Source organism: Lagopus muta, chromosome 4 (assembly GCF_023343835.1).
Source record: "Lagopus muta isolate bLagMut1 chromosome 4, bLagMut1 primary, whole genome shotgun sequence".
Taxonomy (NCBI): domain Eukaryota; kingdom Metazoa; phylum Chordata; class Aves; order Galliformes; family Phasianidae; genus Lagopus; species Lagopus muta.
Genome location: NC_064436.1, coordinates 5,163,999 through 5,183,847, shown reverse-complemented (window position 1 = coordinate 5,183,847; position 19,849 = coordinate 5,163,999). Strand labels below are relative to the sequence as shown.

The 19,849-nt window shown below is 37.0% G+C and overlaps 1 protein-coding gene across 8 annotated transcripts in view; it reads right to left on the bottom strand.

Annotated features, from left to right (window-relative positions):
• The window catches only part of TLL1 (tolloid like 1), a 136,736-nt gene that overhangs the window by 24,719 nt on the left and 92,168 nt on the right, over positions 1 to 19,849 (bottom strand). For 7 of the 8 annotated variants that reach the window (XR_007376166.1, XR_007376167.1, XM_048940998.1 and 4 more), the window contains exons 10-16: positions 18,482 to 18,584; positions 16,537 to 16,653; positions 15,351 to 15,496; positions 9,928 to 10,123; positions 7,944 to 8,069; positions 4,820 to 4,980; positions 2,055 to 2,235 (exon numbers count right to left, since the gene is read on the bottom strand). Coding sequence is in view for 5 of the 8 variants with exons in the window: in XM_048940998.1 (XP_048796955.1) it covers positions 2,055 to 2,235; positions 4,820 to 4,980; positions 7,944 to 8,069; positions 9,928 to 10,123; positions 15,351 to 15,496; positions 16,537 to 16,653; positions 18,482 to 18,584 (1,030 nt within the window). In the remaining 3 variants the exon portion in view is untranslated. Of the gene's footprint in view, positions 1 to 2,054; positions 2,236 to 4,819; positions 4,981 to 7,943; positions 8,070 to 9,927; positions 10,124 to 15,350; positions 15,497 to 16,536; positions 16,654 to 18,481; positions 18,585 to 19,849 lie in introns of those variants that run through there. The other variant, XR_007376168.1, reaches the window with a different exon arrangement.

The following is a 19,849-nucleotide window of genomic DNA, read 5'->3' as shown; positions in this document are numbered from 1 at the left end:
TAGTTTAGACTTAGCCCTGGCTAATGGATTTATTCTGCTGATCAGTGGAAACATTTAAAACTTATCATTTTTAGTTAAGTAAGAAAAATCCGTATTCAACCAGGGACAAAAAGACAGTATTTCATTCAAAACTGAAACAGATCTGAAGGATTACAGCATGATGCTTTGAACTGCATGAACTACAGCCCAATCATTCCCAAACATACAGCAGTTACCTGAGTTCTTTCTACAACACATTCATAACGTTAATTATATAAACAATAAAAAAAAGCTTAAAAAGCAACAAAAAGTAAAAAACATCAAAAAACAGTGAAGACAGAAATTTAAGTGAATTTGCATGTGTCATGTTCATGAATTTGCATGTGTCGTGTTCAGCACAGCCACAAACCATAATTCCTGAACTACAATGCTTAAAATTTCAGAGCTGTAATTGCCAAGCTTATCTGCCATAGCTTTATAGATTCTGAACTATGTAATAAAAGCCATTTTTAGAACTGGAACACCAATATTTAACTGCAAGAATATTTATTGCAAAAAGTCATACTAAGTCACAATGCTTGCTGGCACTCCTAGGTCTCCATGAATTGAATAGTTGTATAAAATCTTCTATGAGGAAGCTCTGCTGTGTGCATGTACATATGAACTACAAGTACTGAGCAAACCCTGATAGTCTCTTATAAATGCAAAGTACCATTTTAAAGCTACATAAAAGGTAATACTACATGCAAAGACAGATCTGAATGAATGTGACGACAGAAATGCGAGGACTAGGAGAAAATGACATTCTCATTTCTTCATGAGAGAAATCCCATTTTTTCATCGTGCATTATTGCTTTTCAAATAAATAAATAAATAATCTAAGTCATAAGGGGAAAACACTGGAAGTTTTGTTGTCTTTTGAGACATTTACTTTCCCTACTTTCCACTTCTTGTACTTCCCTATGCCTCAGATGGCATGCTGATTCACATTACCTTACTTTGTCATAGTCCTTATTAGAGCTAACCACTGCAATACCACTTACATGACAGCTTTGCTAAAGCATTTTAGTGAACAAACCCTAATAATGGTGACTGGTAACACATTTTGTTACATGCTGAAAATAATCAGAATTTTTCAGATTCAAATTTTCAACAGCTACAAGAAAAAAAAAGAAAAAAAGGTGGCAAAATGCAAATCCCAGATGCTTCTGGATTGCTTCCAGAGTTTTCAGAGAGGGAACTGTTTTGTTATTTTGTTTTACATGACATAACATACGCATGCATACGTGTGAATATGAAAAGCACGATGCAAAATGACACTAACACAAATTGTTTTTCTGCCACAGCCAGATTATCATAATCTAGTCTCAGCAGGCAATTGCAAAGACCTCTGCTGTGCAAATCTGTCCACAGATCTCAAGCTTCACTTATATCTAAATAACTTCATGCAACAGTATGTGTCCTTCTACAATATAAACTGACAGCTCTGATCTGCTGCAGAGAAATTACAGCCCAATAAAGACAAATTTTTTGGAAAATATTAAGATCTGTTTTTCTGCAGTATATTAAGAAGTGCAAAGTTTGGCAAGAAAGAACCCATAATGCTAAGCAAATGTTCTATCACGAAGTAGTAATTTTATAACTAATGTAATATATTAAGAGATATGAGTGGAAAAAAAGGCAAGAGTACACAGCATGTAATTCATATCATGTCCGGAGTGGGATTTGGAAAAAACTTAGCAACAGAACTTGGGAGAAAAGAAACCCAACAGAAATTTAGGAACACTCATTAGATTGCCTTCTTATCATACAAAGCTTTTTTTAGACTCCTTTGTAATGTAAATGTGTGAATGTGCATCCTACATATTTTCTACCATATGCAGACGTTAGAATTCAGAACCGTATTTTAAGAAAGAAAAGCAGATTATACTTCTGCAAATAAAACAGAATTAAAACTGCAGTAAAAAATTGTGAGGGAAGGACAGCCCACTTTCACACCAGAACGCAATACTCGTTCCACCCAGGCAGTGTGTGCTCAAAGGCTCTCACAGGTACACAAGAGTGATTTTCTGTACCTGAAAAGAAGTGTGCCTTGAAGCCTTTTTTTGACACTGTATTGTCAGACCTGAACTCGATTCGCATGTTGTTGTACTGTGAGGTGATAACTTCAGGCACTTCCGTACCGCAGAATTTACCGTGTAGTTTAGAATCAGAAGAAAGGCCACTGCGGATCTCCACGTAATCGTATTTGCACACCTGGGACAAGAGAGATCTTTATTTTTTTTTAGCTAACCAAAGGAAAAGCATGAAATCGGTTACAAATGCAAGGACTTCATATACTATGTGCCACTCAGTAATGTATTAAAATATTGTTCCACATTTTCCTGAACCTGAAAACATTTGCAAATGCTTACAGTTGTTCACTTTACACGAGCATATTTAAAGTCAGTAAGACTAAGGTCTTATACTCAAAACTCCATTATTTTTCACAATCTCTGTTAGATATTTCAATTTTAAAATGCTTAAAATATCAATTATATCTAAAAAGTAAAAATATCGGACTTTGACTAAGATCTAGAAATGTTCACCCTATACATTTACAACTGTCTTCATGCGATAAGCCAGATGCCCAAAATCTACAAACATTCAACAGTTTACTCCTCAGAAATTAAAAAAAAACTTGTTTAGAATCATCCAAGAGAGGTTTTTATTACACAATTTTGCCATAAGCAGACTGATTTAGCTGTAGGTGTTCTTGTTTGTTGCAGAGGAGTTGGACTATATGGCCCTTAATGGTCTCCTCCAACTCAACCGATTCTATGAATCCGTGATACTCATTTACTCATGAATATATAAATCTGCACTATTAATTCTACAAATCTTTCTTTGAGTGTAGCATAGCTACAATTCAGAGGGCTAATGCATGCGGCTTTCCCTGAACGGTTAAAAATAAGATACAATAATGTAATAAAAAGCCTTATGCAAGGGCTAACTACTCATGATAATGCAGTCAATGCATAATTCCTCGGTCAACATAATGCCTTCCACCCAAAAACTTCTAAGCTTCTTAGGCTCAACAATCAATCGTTTCATCGAAAATGCCCCAGCTGCCTGCAATTAATAGCTTAAGAGAAAACAGTGGCCAGGAGGATTCATAACAAGCTGTCCGTTAAATATGGGTTGTATTTGATAAATCACAATTTATAGTCATAAAAGAAATGTTGAAATCATATTCATACAATGCAAAGAACAAAGGTATAAAACTTGAGTTACTATTATATATTGATTTATATTAATTGTAGGATAAATAATAATGCCTACCACTTTCAGATATAATTAACAACAACTATAATTTCTACAGTATACCAGTGATGAACTCTGATGCTCTTATAGGTTTAGATTAAAAATGCAATGTAATTTGAGATTGTTTTTTTGGGCCTTTTTACAGCCCTATATAAAATATAAATAGAATTAAAAGATAATCGCAAAATTAAAAGTGAAAAATATAAGTGCGAAAGATTAGAATTTTAATACTGGTGCTTCATGGAGCTCCTAAAAAAACAACAAAATTAAAGCATTTGCTAAATGTATACAGGCAGACATTAAGTCTACACTCTGAAAATGTCTGAATGTCCCATTTATTATGCATGTTTCTTCTGATTTTCACAGATGAACGTACTGCTAGTTAACAATATAAAGCTGAAGTCGATTAAGTACCACTGGAGAGGATCAAAACAAAGCTATAAACATTGAAAAAACATCTATTTATGTATTTTTCATATCTGCAGAGTTTGCACGCCCTGTGTAACCTTAGAAAGCAGATAAAACCTCTTGTACCTTGCTTGCAAATGTGGCTAAAGTATCAAGAAATTGCAGAAGAAAATGTACAAGCATAGCAAGGGAATTTGATGGTGTAACAGAGCCAAACCTAGGAAGCAGAATCTAAACATTGATGCGAAACCCATACTTCTAGATACCCAATACATCCTGCAACATGCTCACTGTTTTGCCTGAAGCTAGAAGGAGCAGCATTTCCCACACAGTGATCTCTGCTCTGTCCCTCTCCCCTGGGATGAGAAAGGATTTAGGGACTCCCTGGGCTTCGCTGCTTGATGGGTGCCACCTCCAGCAAGCGCTGCATGCTGCTGTCTGCACTGACAAGATGCTTGGAAAGATTCCAGCCCAGTGGTGGAAGCTGGCATGTGACTTGCTCCTAACTCTCTGCTCCTTGGGCCGAAGCACTGCAGTTGTGCTGTTATTTTTTTCCAAGTACATCTACTAAGTAGACCTGATCCAGATTCACTTGGAGAAAAATGGCATTCTTCAAACAGCCTTGTTACTCCATTGTGCCTTATTTTGAGTACTGTTCCTTGTAAAACATTCACCCTTGAGAGGCTTATAAGTGATTTAAATGTTCCCTGGCTCTGTCACTAACCAAACCTTATGTGTAATCTTTGTAGTCATAATCTTTAAAGATGATTTGGTTTCTCCAGATTTTCTTGTCTTGAATTCTTTCCAATAAGTCTCAGACATTTGTTCTGTTTTACTTTGTTGATAAAAAAAAAAAAAAAAAGTCAGCTGAGACTCAGCAGAGAACATTTCTTCTAAATTTCTTATAATACTTATACATTCAGTTGATACGTAAAAGAAAGATATTCTCTCCGTGTTTGTTTTGAAAGAGCCCAGAAACAGTCCCAGAATAAAACCAAGAATATCTATGGTTATTGTCAGTGCATGAACAGTTAAGTGAGGGTTTTATAAGGCAATACCTATTTCTGAAAGCTCATTAAACTGTTTAGCGTGTAAGAGATTGTGCAGCTTTTTGTTCACAGTTACTCACTTCATTGCCTTCTAACTCAAAAAACTCAAACTTCATTGAAATTCGGTACTGCGTTGGGGCAACCACCTGCCACACACAGTTTTTGTTTGGAGGATATTCTTTGGGCCACCCTGGTGTGGTTATAGTCCCATTTAGCTTTGTCAGAAGTCCTCCACAAGCAGCTGTAAAATGAAAAGGGAGAGCATCATTTCTGGAATGAAACTGCGTTTTACTGTAAACAGAAGCACACTGAGCAGATTCAAGTCCTCTCATAACTTACACTGCTGTAATGCCCAGACAGACTAATCAGAATCTTGTTTTATCATGCTTGGTGCAAACAAAGAGAAAGAGACAGCCCCTATCTTGAACAGCTTGCAGGTTTGTGGACAGAGATAAGTTTCAAGACTACACATGGCTTTATCGTATTCATTCTTTTCCCTTCCCTCCAGAGACTCTGGTTATTCTCTCACAGCCTTTCCCATGCAAGTCCTCTGACCTCACTTCTCTCCTCAGGACCTTGATCACCCTTTTCTTACAGACAAACTACTCAAGATGCAGTTCACATTGCCCTGGCTTCTTCTATTGATTATTGATCCAGAATTTGCCCAACCTCTTTCAGTTGATATATGTGCCTCCTGATAACCTACAAGGTATGGTCAGTTCTTTAGGACAGCAATCATGTACTGTTTAGATATAATTACATTTGCTGAGGTACAGATGTTGAAATAACACAGAAAATATCCATTTGGAATGTAATTATAAACTAGGCATCCCTATACAACAGAACAATGCTGTAGAGCACGTGTGAATGCAGTTCAGAAGGCAAAAGACAGGAATATTAATCTTTTCCATTTGAGCAAAAAATGTTGAAAAAAATGTAATGGCATTCACAGGAGTTCTCAACAATATTCTGTTCCATTCATGCTATCATGGCACCATGACAGCATTGAAAAACATCCACAAAAATTTCTGAGGAGCTGCTGGGTGGAAGTTCGTTCTTCTTTCAACTGATGCATGCTGATGCTCAGCACTTTTTGAACATACTGAAAACCAACACCTGTCATCTAGCTGATGACACACACACTCCACCGACACTAATGTGCCTGGGAGAACTCTTCAGTTTCTGTGTTAGAACACACATGGGCAACCCAGGCTTCCTGCTGGAGTCTTGTTTCCCATGCAGAAGACTTATCATTATACCTTTAAACGTAATCTAACCAAGGTTGGGGGAGCTGGGACGATAGGTCACGACTCAAAACAGACCTGGTACAGGTTTCAAAATTGCAGTTAGATAACATATCTGCTCCCCAAATCATCTAGTCTACGCAAAGAGTACCTCAGACTACTGGCTTTCAGTTTCTGTTTTTCAGTATCTCTATATTGTTCCTTGAGGCAGTGGAGGGAAATAGGAAAGTACTGAAAAACTCTTAAAGCTCTCCAATATGCTGCCAGCAGGGGAGATTTGGATTAAACAGCATGAAGCAATTTTCTGGGCATGTCAACACTGCAGTGAAGCACTGGGCAGAGTTTGAATTGGAGGCTTCCACTCTGGCATCATATGTCAATTAAAACAGCTGAGGCACCCCACAAATTGCTAAACCGTACTCTAGGATGTAATGCTGACTGTGACAACAGTGACTTCAATTCAGTAGTCCCAGTGAGCATCTACAGATGGTAAGGAATAAATCATGTGGAACAAATGCATTTACACTTCTAGGGATAGCTTGGGGGTTTTGCTCCATGCTACACTGCACTATTTAGCATGATTCCTCCTTTTTCCTGAGCTGTTTTCCTGTTTGTGTGCTGAGGAATTACTGCTTCTCCTCTTCATAGGAGGAAGAAGAAAGAGTTTTCTGAAGGATGGGTAATCTTCCCTAATGTTTGGACTCAGATCATTAGACAGACTAAGCCAAATTCCTTCCATAAATTTGGACTGATGATCAAAGGGCCCACCTCTGTCTTCATGCCTCTGCTAGATTAACCTTATTTTCTGCACGCTGACTAATATGCAGCCATTTCAGTACACCAGACCTGAAATAACTTATTTTTCCCATATGCTCACTATTAAATTTAAGGAGGGGAAAAAAAAAAACAACAAACCATCAGCTTAATAACACCTTCAGACCAATATGGCTATAGTCAAGTTCTATCTCTGCTTCACACACAAAAAACAATCAACACCCACAGAATCAAAAGCAGAATAATAAATGCAAAGAATCCATGCAAAACTACCCCAAATTGTGACAAATCATGAGTGAAAGCCAGGGAATTGGTAAATAAATAGAGAGCAGTGAATCATATCTGAAGGAAACCATAACACAGAGCACTTCAATTTTCAAAATCTATTCACCCCTGAAACACAAATAGATGAACTCAGAGAAGAATAACTCATGCTATCCCTGAATGTATTCATGTTTATGAGTGGAAATCCAAACAATAATTGCTATGTAATGATCAACAGCTTTTGCTTCTTTCCTTTCCGTATGAAAAACGTACATGAAGCAAAAGGTTATCTCAGTTCAACCCTTTGTTTATACAAACTTCAATTTATCAGGTTTTTATTTCTCCAACTGATTACCTGAGCAAGCTTCACTCATCTCTGAAATGTAGATTTTTTTTTTTTCCTGTAATAAAAAACCCAAAATCTGACTAGTATTAGGGAAGATTTCTCTGAGTTTCAGGATCCTGACAGAAAAGTCAATGATCAGACTGGCAGTGGTAAGGATTTCTCTGAGTTTTGCACTGGAGGATCCTGCTAGAATAAAGGATCTACTGCAATCAGAGCCTGTCAGAGGGATCATTCAAGTTCCTGACAGCAGCACATGGCTCTGCTGATAATTCGCTCTTTGAACACAATGGGAGGCTTTGATTTGATGAGGATGAGTAATACAACGTGAAGTTGGGAAAAGCATGAAGTTATTTGCAGTGTTTCTAATTGACTACCAGAAAACCTGAAACATTAAGTTAGTGACAGCAACCCAATGAAAGATGACCTCTATGGAGGGACATAGCCCCACTGCTTTCAAGGCAGCCCTGGTTTTCCAGGCTTGCTCCGCAGACCTTACATTGCTAGGAGAGAGCATCCGAAAGGTGAATGATCAAAGCCTGGAGCTTCAATACCTGAGAGCATAGCAACAGACTGTACCTTCACAGCTCTTTTTGTCAGGACCGAGTTCATAGCCAGGATCACAGGCGCACTGGTAACTGCCCAGAGTGTTAACACAGCGCTGCTCACAGCCACCATTGTCAGGTTTGGCACATTCATCTTCCTCTGCCAAGACAGGGAAGAATGAAAAAAATGTGTTAAATAATTACCTTTCTCAGCTGTAAATGATGGATCAGTATTAACCCCGAAAGCTGTAATATATGCCGTTATAAGGTGTGCTACAAAACACACTGTGGATGCTGACTAGAGCACTTTCAAACACTAAGGAGACCTGTAATGGAGAAAATAAGAACGTGTATTTTTGTGTAATTGTTTTGCTTTGCTTTTTCACAATATCTACTGACAGCTGCAGATCTAGTTTATAAGCACTTTGTTGGCAACACACAATCATTTAGGCAGCATTAATCTAAAGGTTGTATAAAGTATTGAAAGAAAGACTGAAAATCCAGAGTAGGGTCACTTGAAGGGCACTTTATCTCCCACAAAATCAATTTGTGCATTATCCTGAATTCATACTCAAAAACAGATTAACAGAATCCTCAAATCCCAGGTTTTCATTCTACTGATATTAAAGTGAACAAGATACATCAAGGCGGGGGAGGAAAGGGAACAGTGTATTGCCTGTACTGGATGTGAAGTATACCCATGAGGTTCATTTTTAAAATATTCCTCAGATGTTCAAATATTATTTCCTTACGATCTTGAGACAAGTGATTCCTGAAGAGTAAAACAGAGTTCCCACCCTTGTGTCTACAGCCTTCCAAGTTTTAATTCTCTAGAGTGAAAACTAACAGAGTAAGAAAATCCCCAGCTTGTGGCTTTGCAAGGGAGCAAGAAGGCTTTCCTTGTGATGTGACTTGTATTTTAGGAGCTAGCATGGCCCAGTAGTGCCATTCAATGCCTTTCACTATGCCTTAGGTAGAACAGAGCTGGAACTCCACAAGCTAGAGACAGACACTGAGGCCACCGGTCACTCCATGGTCTCTCAGTTCTTTTTTTCCACCTTGCTGATGGACAATAATAAGCTGATAATGCAGCCTAATGCAGCAAAATAGCTGGAAGAAACATGTAGATTCAAAGAAAACTATTTTAGTAGAAAAGACCCAGTCATCTCTATTATGATTATATTACTTAATTTTATATTTGATAACACAATTAGCCCAATGAATGTATTTTGCAAGAATAGATGTGTTTCAAGGTGCTTCTAAATCATATTTTACAATTATTTTTTTTTTAAATAAAAATTGCATGTCCAGGTTAATAAAACATATTACAGAACAGTTTTAAGTAGAAAATTGGGCAGCCCGATCTGGTGGTTAGCAACCAGGAGGGGGGTTGAAACTAGATGAGTGCTGTGGTCCTTTTCAACCCAGGCCAACCCAGGCCATCCTGTGATATGATATGATAAAAACAGGTTCAAAAATATTTTTTTGAATCCCATTATAATCCCACCTCTTTTTTTTTTTTTTTTTTTTTTTTTTTTTTGGTACAAGGATAAAACACAGACTCACAGAATCATTACGATTGGAAAGACCTCTAAGATCATCCAGCCCAACTCCAACCCGTTCCCACCATTTCTACTTGTCATGTTCCTCAGCGCCACAGCTCCATGATTCTTCTACACACCCAGGGACAGTCTAATATCTCCTTGTGCAGCCTGTGCTAATGCCTCACCACTCTCCTAAGAAGAAATTTTTCCTAATATCCAACCTGATCCTCCCCTGGAGCAACTTGAGGCCATTATCTCTCGTTCCATCGCTGTTATCTGTGAGAAAAGGCTGACCCCACCTCTCCACAATCTCCTTACAGAAAGCAATAAGATCTTCCCTGAGCCTCCTCTTCTCCAGACTGAACAATCCCAGTTACCTCAGTTGCTCCAGACACTTCACCAGCTTTGCTGCCCTTCTTCGAACAGGCAAACCATGAGAAGTTCACAGGTCTGAAAACAAGCTTCAACATTTACCTTTAAAAAAGTTAGCTGCAAATCCTGCTTTGTTAACCGTTCCATCGGAAACAAACTTCATCCACAGAGTATTAGAGGTAGATCTAATGTCTTCTGGCTTGTCATAGCCACAGAAGTGACCAATCAAAGGGCTGTTTTCATTCATTCCATCTCGAATTTCCAAGTAGTCATATGCACAGTTGTCATGTCTTTCAATCTGTAAAAAAAAAAAAAAAAAAAAGATTTTTGAAGGTTTTTTTTCAATTTGACCATAAATATAAAATACCAGTCACATCATGAATAGAAAATGTTATAAAATATTTTGTGATTCAAACACTAGGAGGGTGATGAAAAGAAGCAGAACAACTAGACTGTTTAAAATACCTTTTTTTTTCTTTTTTTTTTTTTTCTTTAACAATAAGAAAAACTTGAGATTGTTACATAGGATACAACAATCTAAACAGGACAAAGTAATTAGGAGAGACAAGCCCATCTCTAAGCTTCCCAATGTTCTGCCAAATTCCTGTTGCTCTGAGTACAAGTAAATTATTTTCTCATGTACATGCAAGTACACAATGTTAATGATTCAATAACTGAGCAGGTCAGAAATATCAGTTGGTTTTGAAATGTTATAAAGCTCATTTTTATTAATATGAAAAGACTTTTAGATATTGCCAACCTACCAGACTTTAGATGGAGATGAGCATTTTATTTTCTTTCTTTACTGTAAACACAGTGCAAAAAGCTGCATTTGCCTTCACAGATGTTGCAGGGCAGTTGAAAAAAATCACAGTGAATGAAGAGTTTGAAGCATTTGAACAATTAGACCCAAATACACTTAAAATTATCAGCTACTTACCGGCCAATAGAACTGATGACAAAAAATATCATTGTTATTTTTCTGCAGCCAAAGAATTTGGTTTCTGTTACACTACTCCTGATTTCAGGTAACTTTGTCTTAATTCCAGAGTCAAAAAGTTATTCTTTTTCATATTGTCAGAGCAAAGCACTGAAACCAGAACAACTGAAAATGCACCTCTTGTTTAAAAAACCTGCCAGAGGATAGCCAAGCACAGACTTGTGGCCAGTAGCCATACTGGCATTTGTATCTTGGTAAGTCTTAAGTTCTTTACATAGTAGCATCTTCAGAGTCAATCAGAGGAATTGTTGCAACAGAGAAAGCAAAAGCAGACTGAATGGAATCCTATCTGAAGCCTAAATAATAATTATGCCTGTCTTTGTGACAGAAATATTTCCCAACAGTATTGAAAATCCTCTTGATCCGGGTCATTTACTTCATGTTACTCAATTAATATCGCACCTCAGCTATGAAAGCATTACCTAAATCCCAGTGCTCAAAACTAAATCCTCTACAGGAACAATTGTTCAACCAAGTGGCTGAATAGTGGGATATGTATGGGGCACAGAGAGAACAGTCAGGGAGGGAGAAGGGGTTGGAGAACCCTCAGATTCAATTCAACACATTTCAGCTCTGTTAAAAGGACAGCAATCAATTCATACCAAACCCAGAAAAACCCACATCTGATACTTTACTTAAACAACAGTTGCACATACAGTACCTGTCATTGGTGCCACTCTGCTCTGGCTGAGCATTATGACTACCTCTAAGCTCAGTAACCACCACAGACTAAGGAGCTTTCATTTAGCACATTAGGAATGCTGCTTCCTTTATGTAAGAGGGAAGTGTAGGAGAAGGGGTTGTTTGATTTTATTTCATCTTAATGCCATCAAAATATGGCTCTTACACACAAAATTTCTCTGTCTTCTTTCCAGCTTTCCAATTCTTCAAGTAATTTTCTCCCACTCATTTCTCTGGCACAAACCGTATTGCCTTTTGCTCTAATTTTTCAATTATTTGTTCAGGAGTTACTTTGGGCCAGAATTAGAGAAATAAGAAAAGCCCCAGTGATTTAGGGTGAAACTACCTCTTACTGACTTCAGGGGCAGCTGTTTGCAACTAATGTGGTCAGACGTGTCTACCTGAGCACTGCTAAGTCCTTGACGCTGTAATACAGATTGCAAATTTTCATTCATCTTAATAAATGCATGACATCATATCCAACTTGCCTTACAATCTCCAAAAAAACAAACCAAAAAACAAACCAACCCATATTGCACTCCAGTGTAGAAAGAAGTGACCTGGCACAAAGCCCATTAAAATCAAAGAAGGAATTGTGTATTTTCCCCCCACATGTCTGTGGGCTTTACACGACTCGAACTTTTAATTAACATCTGTTTTTTTCCACATTTCCCATGTTCTACGGGGCAGTATGGAAATTATTACTTTTAAAGGCCAAGTGTAGCTCTGAATTTCATGTACCAAACTCCTACTGAAGTAAAATGTTAGGGCTTTCTTTTTTTTTTTTTTTTTTTTTCCTGAGAATCACTCCTTATTTTTGGCAGAAGAAAAATGCCACAAATCCATTTTGTATAACAGCGAGTTGCTAAGTTTTCAAAGACTACAAAAACCAACCAACTTACAAAGTGCTATTGATTTCTAATAAAACGATTCAAAGTGGTGACCATTCTACCATAATTATTTATTTTTAGAGTACCACTACTTCAAGTGATGCCATTGTTATTAATACATTAAAGGATTAAATAGCTATATATAAATTCAAAGATAAGAATAGTGTTTCTGAGAAGCAATAAGTGGTTTTAAGGCTGGTAAGTAAAGGTAGCTTTTACCTGTGCAAACCTCATATTTTACAATATTGTTGTAAAGCAATATTGGGAACACTGCCTTATAAAGTTCTATTACGCTTTCTGAAGCTTTTCATTCATTCTTCCTTTCACAACAGTAGGAAATCTTCCCAGGTTAATGACAGGACAGCCAGTAAGCTTAGCTCTAATTGGAATGATCTGGTAGTACTTATTTACTGGAGCAATAACATTTCACAAGTTCAAAATTTCATGTGGATGAGAAAAAAAAAAAACAAACATGCAAAATGTTAGCAAGAAAAAAGCAAAAACAAACAAGTTTAAATAGGAAAATGCAGTTTCTTTTAAGAGAATGAAAAGTACCATTGGATCTGAAGGATTTGGAAGAAACCCAGAATTTGAATGGCATTAGTGAATTACGTTGAAAAAAAATGACAGAAAAATTCCTAAGTCAGGCCCATAAGCACAAGAAAACAATGAGAAATCTCCTGATTAACTGGAAAGCTAGGTAACTTTTCAACATCCATTCTCACGAGGAAAAGAAATTTCTTTCACATCATTCCAGCTTTGTGGGAAAAAAAAAAAAAAAAGAGAAAGAAAAATAAGAACACTCCCCCCCCCAAAAACAAAAAGATTTTATCAAAAGATAAAGATTTGAGGAGAAAATTTGAAAGCAAACATTTCAGGTGAAAACATTTTTGTCATTATTAATATTTTGTTGATACAGCCAAACTCCAGTTCAGGTATACATATCTTACTCAGACAATGGACTTCTGTCAGAAAAAGGAAAAAAAAGGAGTTACCAGTCCTCACATCTCTGGTATCATACAGGTAGTGGAAAGTGGAGCTCCCCCCCCAGGCAGCCAAGAAAGAGGAGGTAATCCCACACTTGGTGGAAAACCCATTGCCCACAGCAGGCAAAACAGGATGACTCACTGATGCAGTTTGAAATTCTCAATTTCGCCACTGCTTTCATTTCAGAGTGGAGGTTATTTATACAGTTATTTTTTCTAGCATTACATATGGATAATGAGAATTCCTCATACTTAAGTGTACCTTTCAAAGGACAGAGAAGTGATTTTCTCACAAACACACTGCAATAACTCTTTGGCCTGACATTTACTTTTTTTTTTTTAATCTAAGCTGGCACGAAGAACTGCGATTTTCATACAACTTTGTGTTTTTCTGGGCAGCTCACCAAGGATTCAGTCCAGAGAGGGACTTAGTACCAAAACAGAGAACACCTACGTTCCCGTGCTTGGACCTAAATTGGAAATCAGCCCTGACAATGAATCTATAGGCAGGGCACTTTATTTTCCAAAACAACTCGAATTCATTGCAGGCAGCCCGGTGGAACAGTCAGAAAGAAACACAGTAAAGATAGATATATGTGAAAGAACTCCCATGCTCTTCCGGAGCTCCTCATTTGGTGCTCAAGGGCATGTTGCTGCTCTGGATTCACGTCAGCAAAGTGTGTGCCTTTCAAGTCCTTACTTGGGACACACTTCAAAACACATCTAGCAGAGGTGCTAATTCCCTTTTGACTGAGACTACCACCAACTATACTGCCCAATTTCTTTCTTCTCAGGAGGAGCAGAGTCAGCTCATGACTCACCTCTAGTGAGGTGAGTCTAAATTCTAAAGTCTGCAGGAGAACAGCAGTGTAACAGATCATACTGCAGCCCTAACCACTACTAAAATGGTGCTCTCATTTTCCCTGTATAGATGAAATTGAACTACAGTCAGTGCAAGCAATAATGTAATATGCACGTAGATCAACTCTAAGCATCTGCGTGGAGGTCATGCTTCAGAAATCTACACAGTGTCACTTCTCTCGTGATTATAATAAAAAATACTGAACAACAATGTCAGATTAGTAAGGCTCCATATTTGTCAGTAAACTACTTAAGGTCTTAAGTGCTGAAAAGAAAGCCAAGTGAATGAGGCCAGACTCTTTTCAGTGGTGTACAGTGACAGGACAAGGGGCAACAAAGACAAACAGGAATACAGCAAGTTCCACACAAGCAGGAGGAAGAACTTCTGTGAACAGCATCTGAAAGGATCTTTGGGAAAGAAGAGCTCACCTTGCCTGCACTAGACCAGACCTCAATCATATGACTAAATCTACCTACGAACTTCAAAACAGTGTATATGTACATATATTTTTTTAAAATGCATGAATATTGTTTATTATTTTTGCTCTTGTTATTTACTACTGTTTAACAATGTTTACATGGAGAGATGTATTATAAAGGCACACAGATATGACTCACCACAGATATGTTTTCTTCCCCTTCTGAATATACATTCAAAGACTGAACCTAAGTACATTTATATGTTTTTTATATAGTATTTCACTTTTTTTTTTTTTTTTTTTTTTTTTAAACAGAAGCCAAACATTGCAATGTTTTCTTTCGAGATTTCTTTTTTCAAGATAAGATTCAGCAAAGATACAAAATCCCTATTATTTAACGGGATATTAAAGCAGACTTGCTGAACTGGATTACGTATTTGTTAAACTGCAACAATTGCCAGCACTTGAAACATTCCAACTCAAATAGCATAGATAATATAAAGACCTTTAATCTTCTTGAAAACTTCTGCAATAAAAAGGAAGGTCTCATGGAGAGCTGAATTGGATTCTGGATGTTATTTATCGCGGAGAATTCGTGAATTCCCTCGCAGGTTTAAAAGGATTTCACTTCAACGTCACTGCCATTTATCTACTAGATGGTTTTCTGAGTTAGGTTAAATCAGTTTACCTCAAATGCTTGAAAGGTTAATCCTACATTGTAGTTTTCAGACACTGTTATTTTCCACACGCATTCCTTCATCGGTCTGTAGTCATCAGGGTAATTGGGAGACTGGATCTGGCCTTCGTTTTTGTGGATTTCACCTCCACAGATCGCTGGTAAAAAGCATGAAATTCAAAGTCAACAGTGACATTTACAGTCCCCAACGCCCAAACTGACATTTTTACCTCTGTCTTCTTTTTAATACTAATGAGGAGAAAATACTCATAAACCTAGCAAGGACAAATTATAAACATTTAGTCTACAATATATATTTCAGTTAGCGAATGCTATAGATCATTTCCAGTAGTGCTAAATGTGTTGATAATGTTGAAGACTTGGAAATCACTGGTAATCTATCTGAACCTATATATTTTACAGAATATAATTACATGGTCAAAATAATGTTTACTTTTTGTTCACGTTCAAAATATATTTAATATACCTTCTCCATTACCATTTACTAACTTCTAGAAAGAAAAAAATAACAAAGAAACCTCATATTTTATAATAGTCCAGACATTTTGGCCTACAGATTATCACTACAAGTTTATATTAAATTTGAAGAAATATTTCATATTAATAACAAATACGTGCACGAAAAGTAAATGCTTTCTCAGGATCCACACCGATAGCCACATGGAGAGCTGTAAATAGCAATTTAATCCTAGGGTTTACCACCATGGATTCAATATTTAAGAAAACAGGCTCTATTTTAAACAGGTGAATGTAGACTTCATAACACACTCAGTGTGTGGGAGTACCTCTTTATTAAATTATCCCAGAGCATATGGAAAACTTTAGTCAGATTTTCTGAAGAATGAACAGAAAGTACTCAAATAATTATTTCCACACACTGCGCACAGGACCATGAATATTTAGTTAAGTAAAGAACAGGCAAAAAAAAAAAAATCACAAAAACTATGTCCCTGGAAAAGAGGTCATCTGACATCTGATCTCAGGATGTTTCAAAATATCTTATCTACTAATAATATTCTACCCCCTTTCAGTAATAAAACACCAATTTCGTATTACTATTTCTGACTATATGTATGTATACATGTAAATATACAAATCTTTACTTCTTTTCCAAAGGCATCCAGTCAATTTTTTGTCTCCAGAAGCAGGTCATTTTTTAGTGCTGTCAGACACCCACCTTCATAAACTGCTGCAAAGCCTTTTCCAACCCAGTTGCTGCTGCTACGGAACTCAATCCACATCCTGCTGTCAGAGGACGCGAGGACTTCTGGCAGTTTGTCACCACAAAACCTGCCTAAAAACATGCAACCAGTAACTGCATTTTCTGCTGCCTCAAATGCTGCAAACATCTGCACACGTGTTTGACATTACAGAACACGAGTAACATAACCAGCTCAGTGGAACTGTTGACACGCTTATGGCCGAGCACACGTGCCCATTAGGACCTAAATACACAAAGATTTTATTATGAAGTGTTTCATTGCTGTCAGGCCAACAAGTCAAAGTAAAAAAAAACTTGGGGGAATTAAGTTGAAAAATGATTGTTTGTATGTACACAGACCCGGGCATTTTGGAAGGGCAGAGTAAGTGCGAATCTGAAAGAGCGTAACATCCAGGTCACAGTAAGACTGCTCATCATGTCTAAGAGCCAAAGAGATTTAAAAACTGAAATCCAAATGACCCTGGACTACGTTATCCTCTTATTTCAGCCTAGGTAGGTGAAATCTCCATTTATCTAGGTGATAGAGAAAGGGTAATTACTGTTTGGTATTAATTGTTTCCTCTTTTCTTTAAAATAAAAAATAATAACAAAGAGGCACTACCATTAAAATTCTTTCCTCTGCATCTACTTCCATTTTATCTTTCTACAGTTGTTTATAAATCGTGGTTGTGAAGATGCGAACAAATATTTTAGTCTTAATTCTAAAAACAACAACAAACCTGACTCAAGAAGTTGGAAACTCACGTTTCTTACAGTCTGAAACCCCCAGATTCAATTGTTGAAGTCCACAGAATGTCTAATGTAGTCTCTGGATTCAACTAGTGTTATTTATTCTAAGTCTATGGAACTAACAAGGAAAGGTCCAGTTATGACAGGGGAAAATTTATCCTTCTTTGACAATTTAAAAATAAAGGCTTTGCTATGTTAAGTCATACTGTCTGGAGAAAAGGACTAGTACACAACCCACAGGTGAGACGGTAACATATACAGAAATCACTTGGGCAGCATGAAAGAAAGCTTACAGAATCATATATACTGATATTCATTAAAAAATAAAAATCAATAAAATCACTGAAATGAAGTTCAAAATTAGTATTTTATCCTTTGGAAGAATTCTGACCTAGACTTTAAATCCCAACATGTAGAAGTTGAGATTTGGGTGCTCCGTCAGCATAAACTGCATGCTGTCTGAAGCTGAAATTAATCAACAGCCATCCTTTTTTTTTAATTCAATAGTAACCAGCAAAGAAGATGTGGACACAGTAGGCTTAGATCTAATGGCAGCATGATGGGGCACATAATCTCCCCACCAACCCTCTGAATTAAGAAAAAGCTACCTGCAGCTTCCCACACATTACTTAAACTCTCAAGACTTAAGTCATTATTGTTTTGCATGTTCTTCACTGATTTTGCACTGAAGAAGCAAAGAATACGTAAGAGTAACCTATTTATAATTTCAAAAGCACAAGTACAGAGCTGGTAAGTACAAATTGACAGTGGGTGTTCACACCCACTTTGCATGTGCTCATCACATGCTCCACGGATTCCCCGTCAAATGCTCTGCAGCTCTGTCATTATACTATTCCCACATTTCTGCAAAATATCTATGAAAACACCCATAAGCAAAAAGTTGCATGTTCTGTAGTTGTCTTCTTTCCACACATGAAGCATGCAACATGGTACATGTACCGACAACAGCTGATTGTAGAGAAATTGAAGATTGTAGAGATTTGAAGTCATGTAAACAAGGTATTGGAGAGTGTTTGTCTCTTTCCCACCTTACACACATTCTAGGAAGCTAGAAATAACTCACAAGGGTATTACAGCTACAATTGCAAGCAGTGAGTCCACTGAACTGTATGAGTATGGTAAGTCAGTGCAGCGTTCACAAATTGCATACCAAGCAGAGGTGATTTTCTCCAGTAGCCATCTCTTACTTCAATATAGTCGTACCAACAGAGACTGCTCTTGTACAGGTCCATCGTGGTGAAGTTTAAAACAATCTAAATCAGAGGAGAACTTGTCAGTAAATAACATATGGTTCATATTGGAAAACAATCCCAACAGCAATCTGCAGGTCTGAAGCCAGTGGTCATCCTTAACAGGATCTCAACTGCTTAGATAATTAACTTCAACTATTTCTTATAGTAAGTAAAAATTTATAGGGAAATATTAAAAATTTTCTATAATTTCACATAGCTGAGAACATTCAAGACAAACTCAGTTGCTTACAAGGAGGTCTTCACTGAAAAATAGGAATTTGAGAACTCGGCAGTATGATTTTAAGTCTGATAATTCTCTTGCCAGTCCTTTTTCCATTCTGTTCTATGATTGTAAGCTGCAGAGACAGGTATAAATCTTTTTTTGTTTTGTTTTGTTTTGTTGGTTAATGTGCATTTCTGTTCAATGACAATTTTGACATTTTTTACTTTCAGAGAAGTGATATATTGAAATGGTGGACCAATAAACTAAAAAAAAAATTTTAAAAAATCGAAAGAAATGGTACATATTTTCCCTTTTCACACAGAATTCACTCGTTGTAATGAAACTACAATACAGCTTTTAATACAGAGATCTTTGATTATCTGGAATTGGAATTCAAATTTTACTGAGGGTATCTGTAAGTGGGCATATTTTCAATACATAATATCAGGAGCACTGTAGACCATCACATTTTCTCACTTTGGTTTAAAAATACTCATCTAAAACCACCATAAAGTTACACTTTTAACAAAGAAGTAGGTTTTAGTCTGATCATAGGTTCACACTACCTACAGGCTGGGCTCGAACTGACTGGGACACTGATAGCTTTATGCCCTACAATTTGAAGGATAAGTTAAAAACCGAAGATTAAGAATCATTCATATTATGTATTATGAAATCATTTCCAAGTCATATCCTTTAAATGGATTTAAGTATATTGGAAAAAGAACACATCTTCTTTGAGAACATTTCCTCAGCATACATTAATAAGTATTTCAGACTAACTGTAAAAATCTTCTTTACTCGCTGATGAGCATTAAGTGGTTCTATTTTTAGGTTTGATCCTGGGAGCTCACAATTGAAACCTGCTATTATAAAGCGACTAGGAATTGCCGCACAGCAGCAAATACCTCAGAGAGCACAAATATATCTCCATGGCAGCCTATGAAGCAGCTGTGTGTGTCAACTGGCAGGATAACTCCCTTGTCCAAAAGCAGGGAGGGAAATACAGCACCGTAATAACGGGAGCAGGTATCCATACTGGATGCTTCCCTTCCATCTTTTC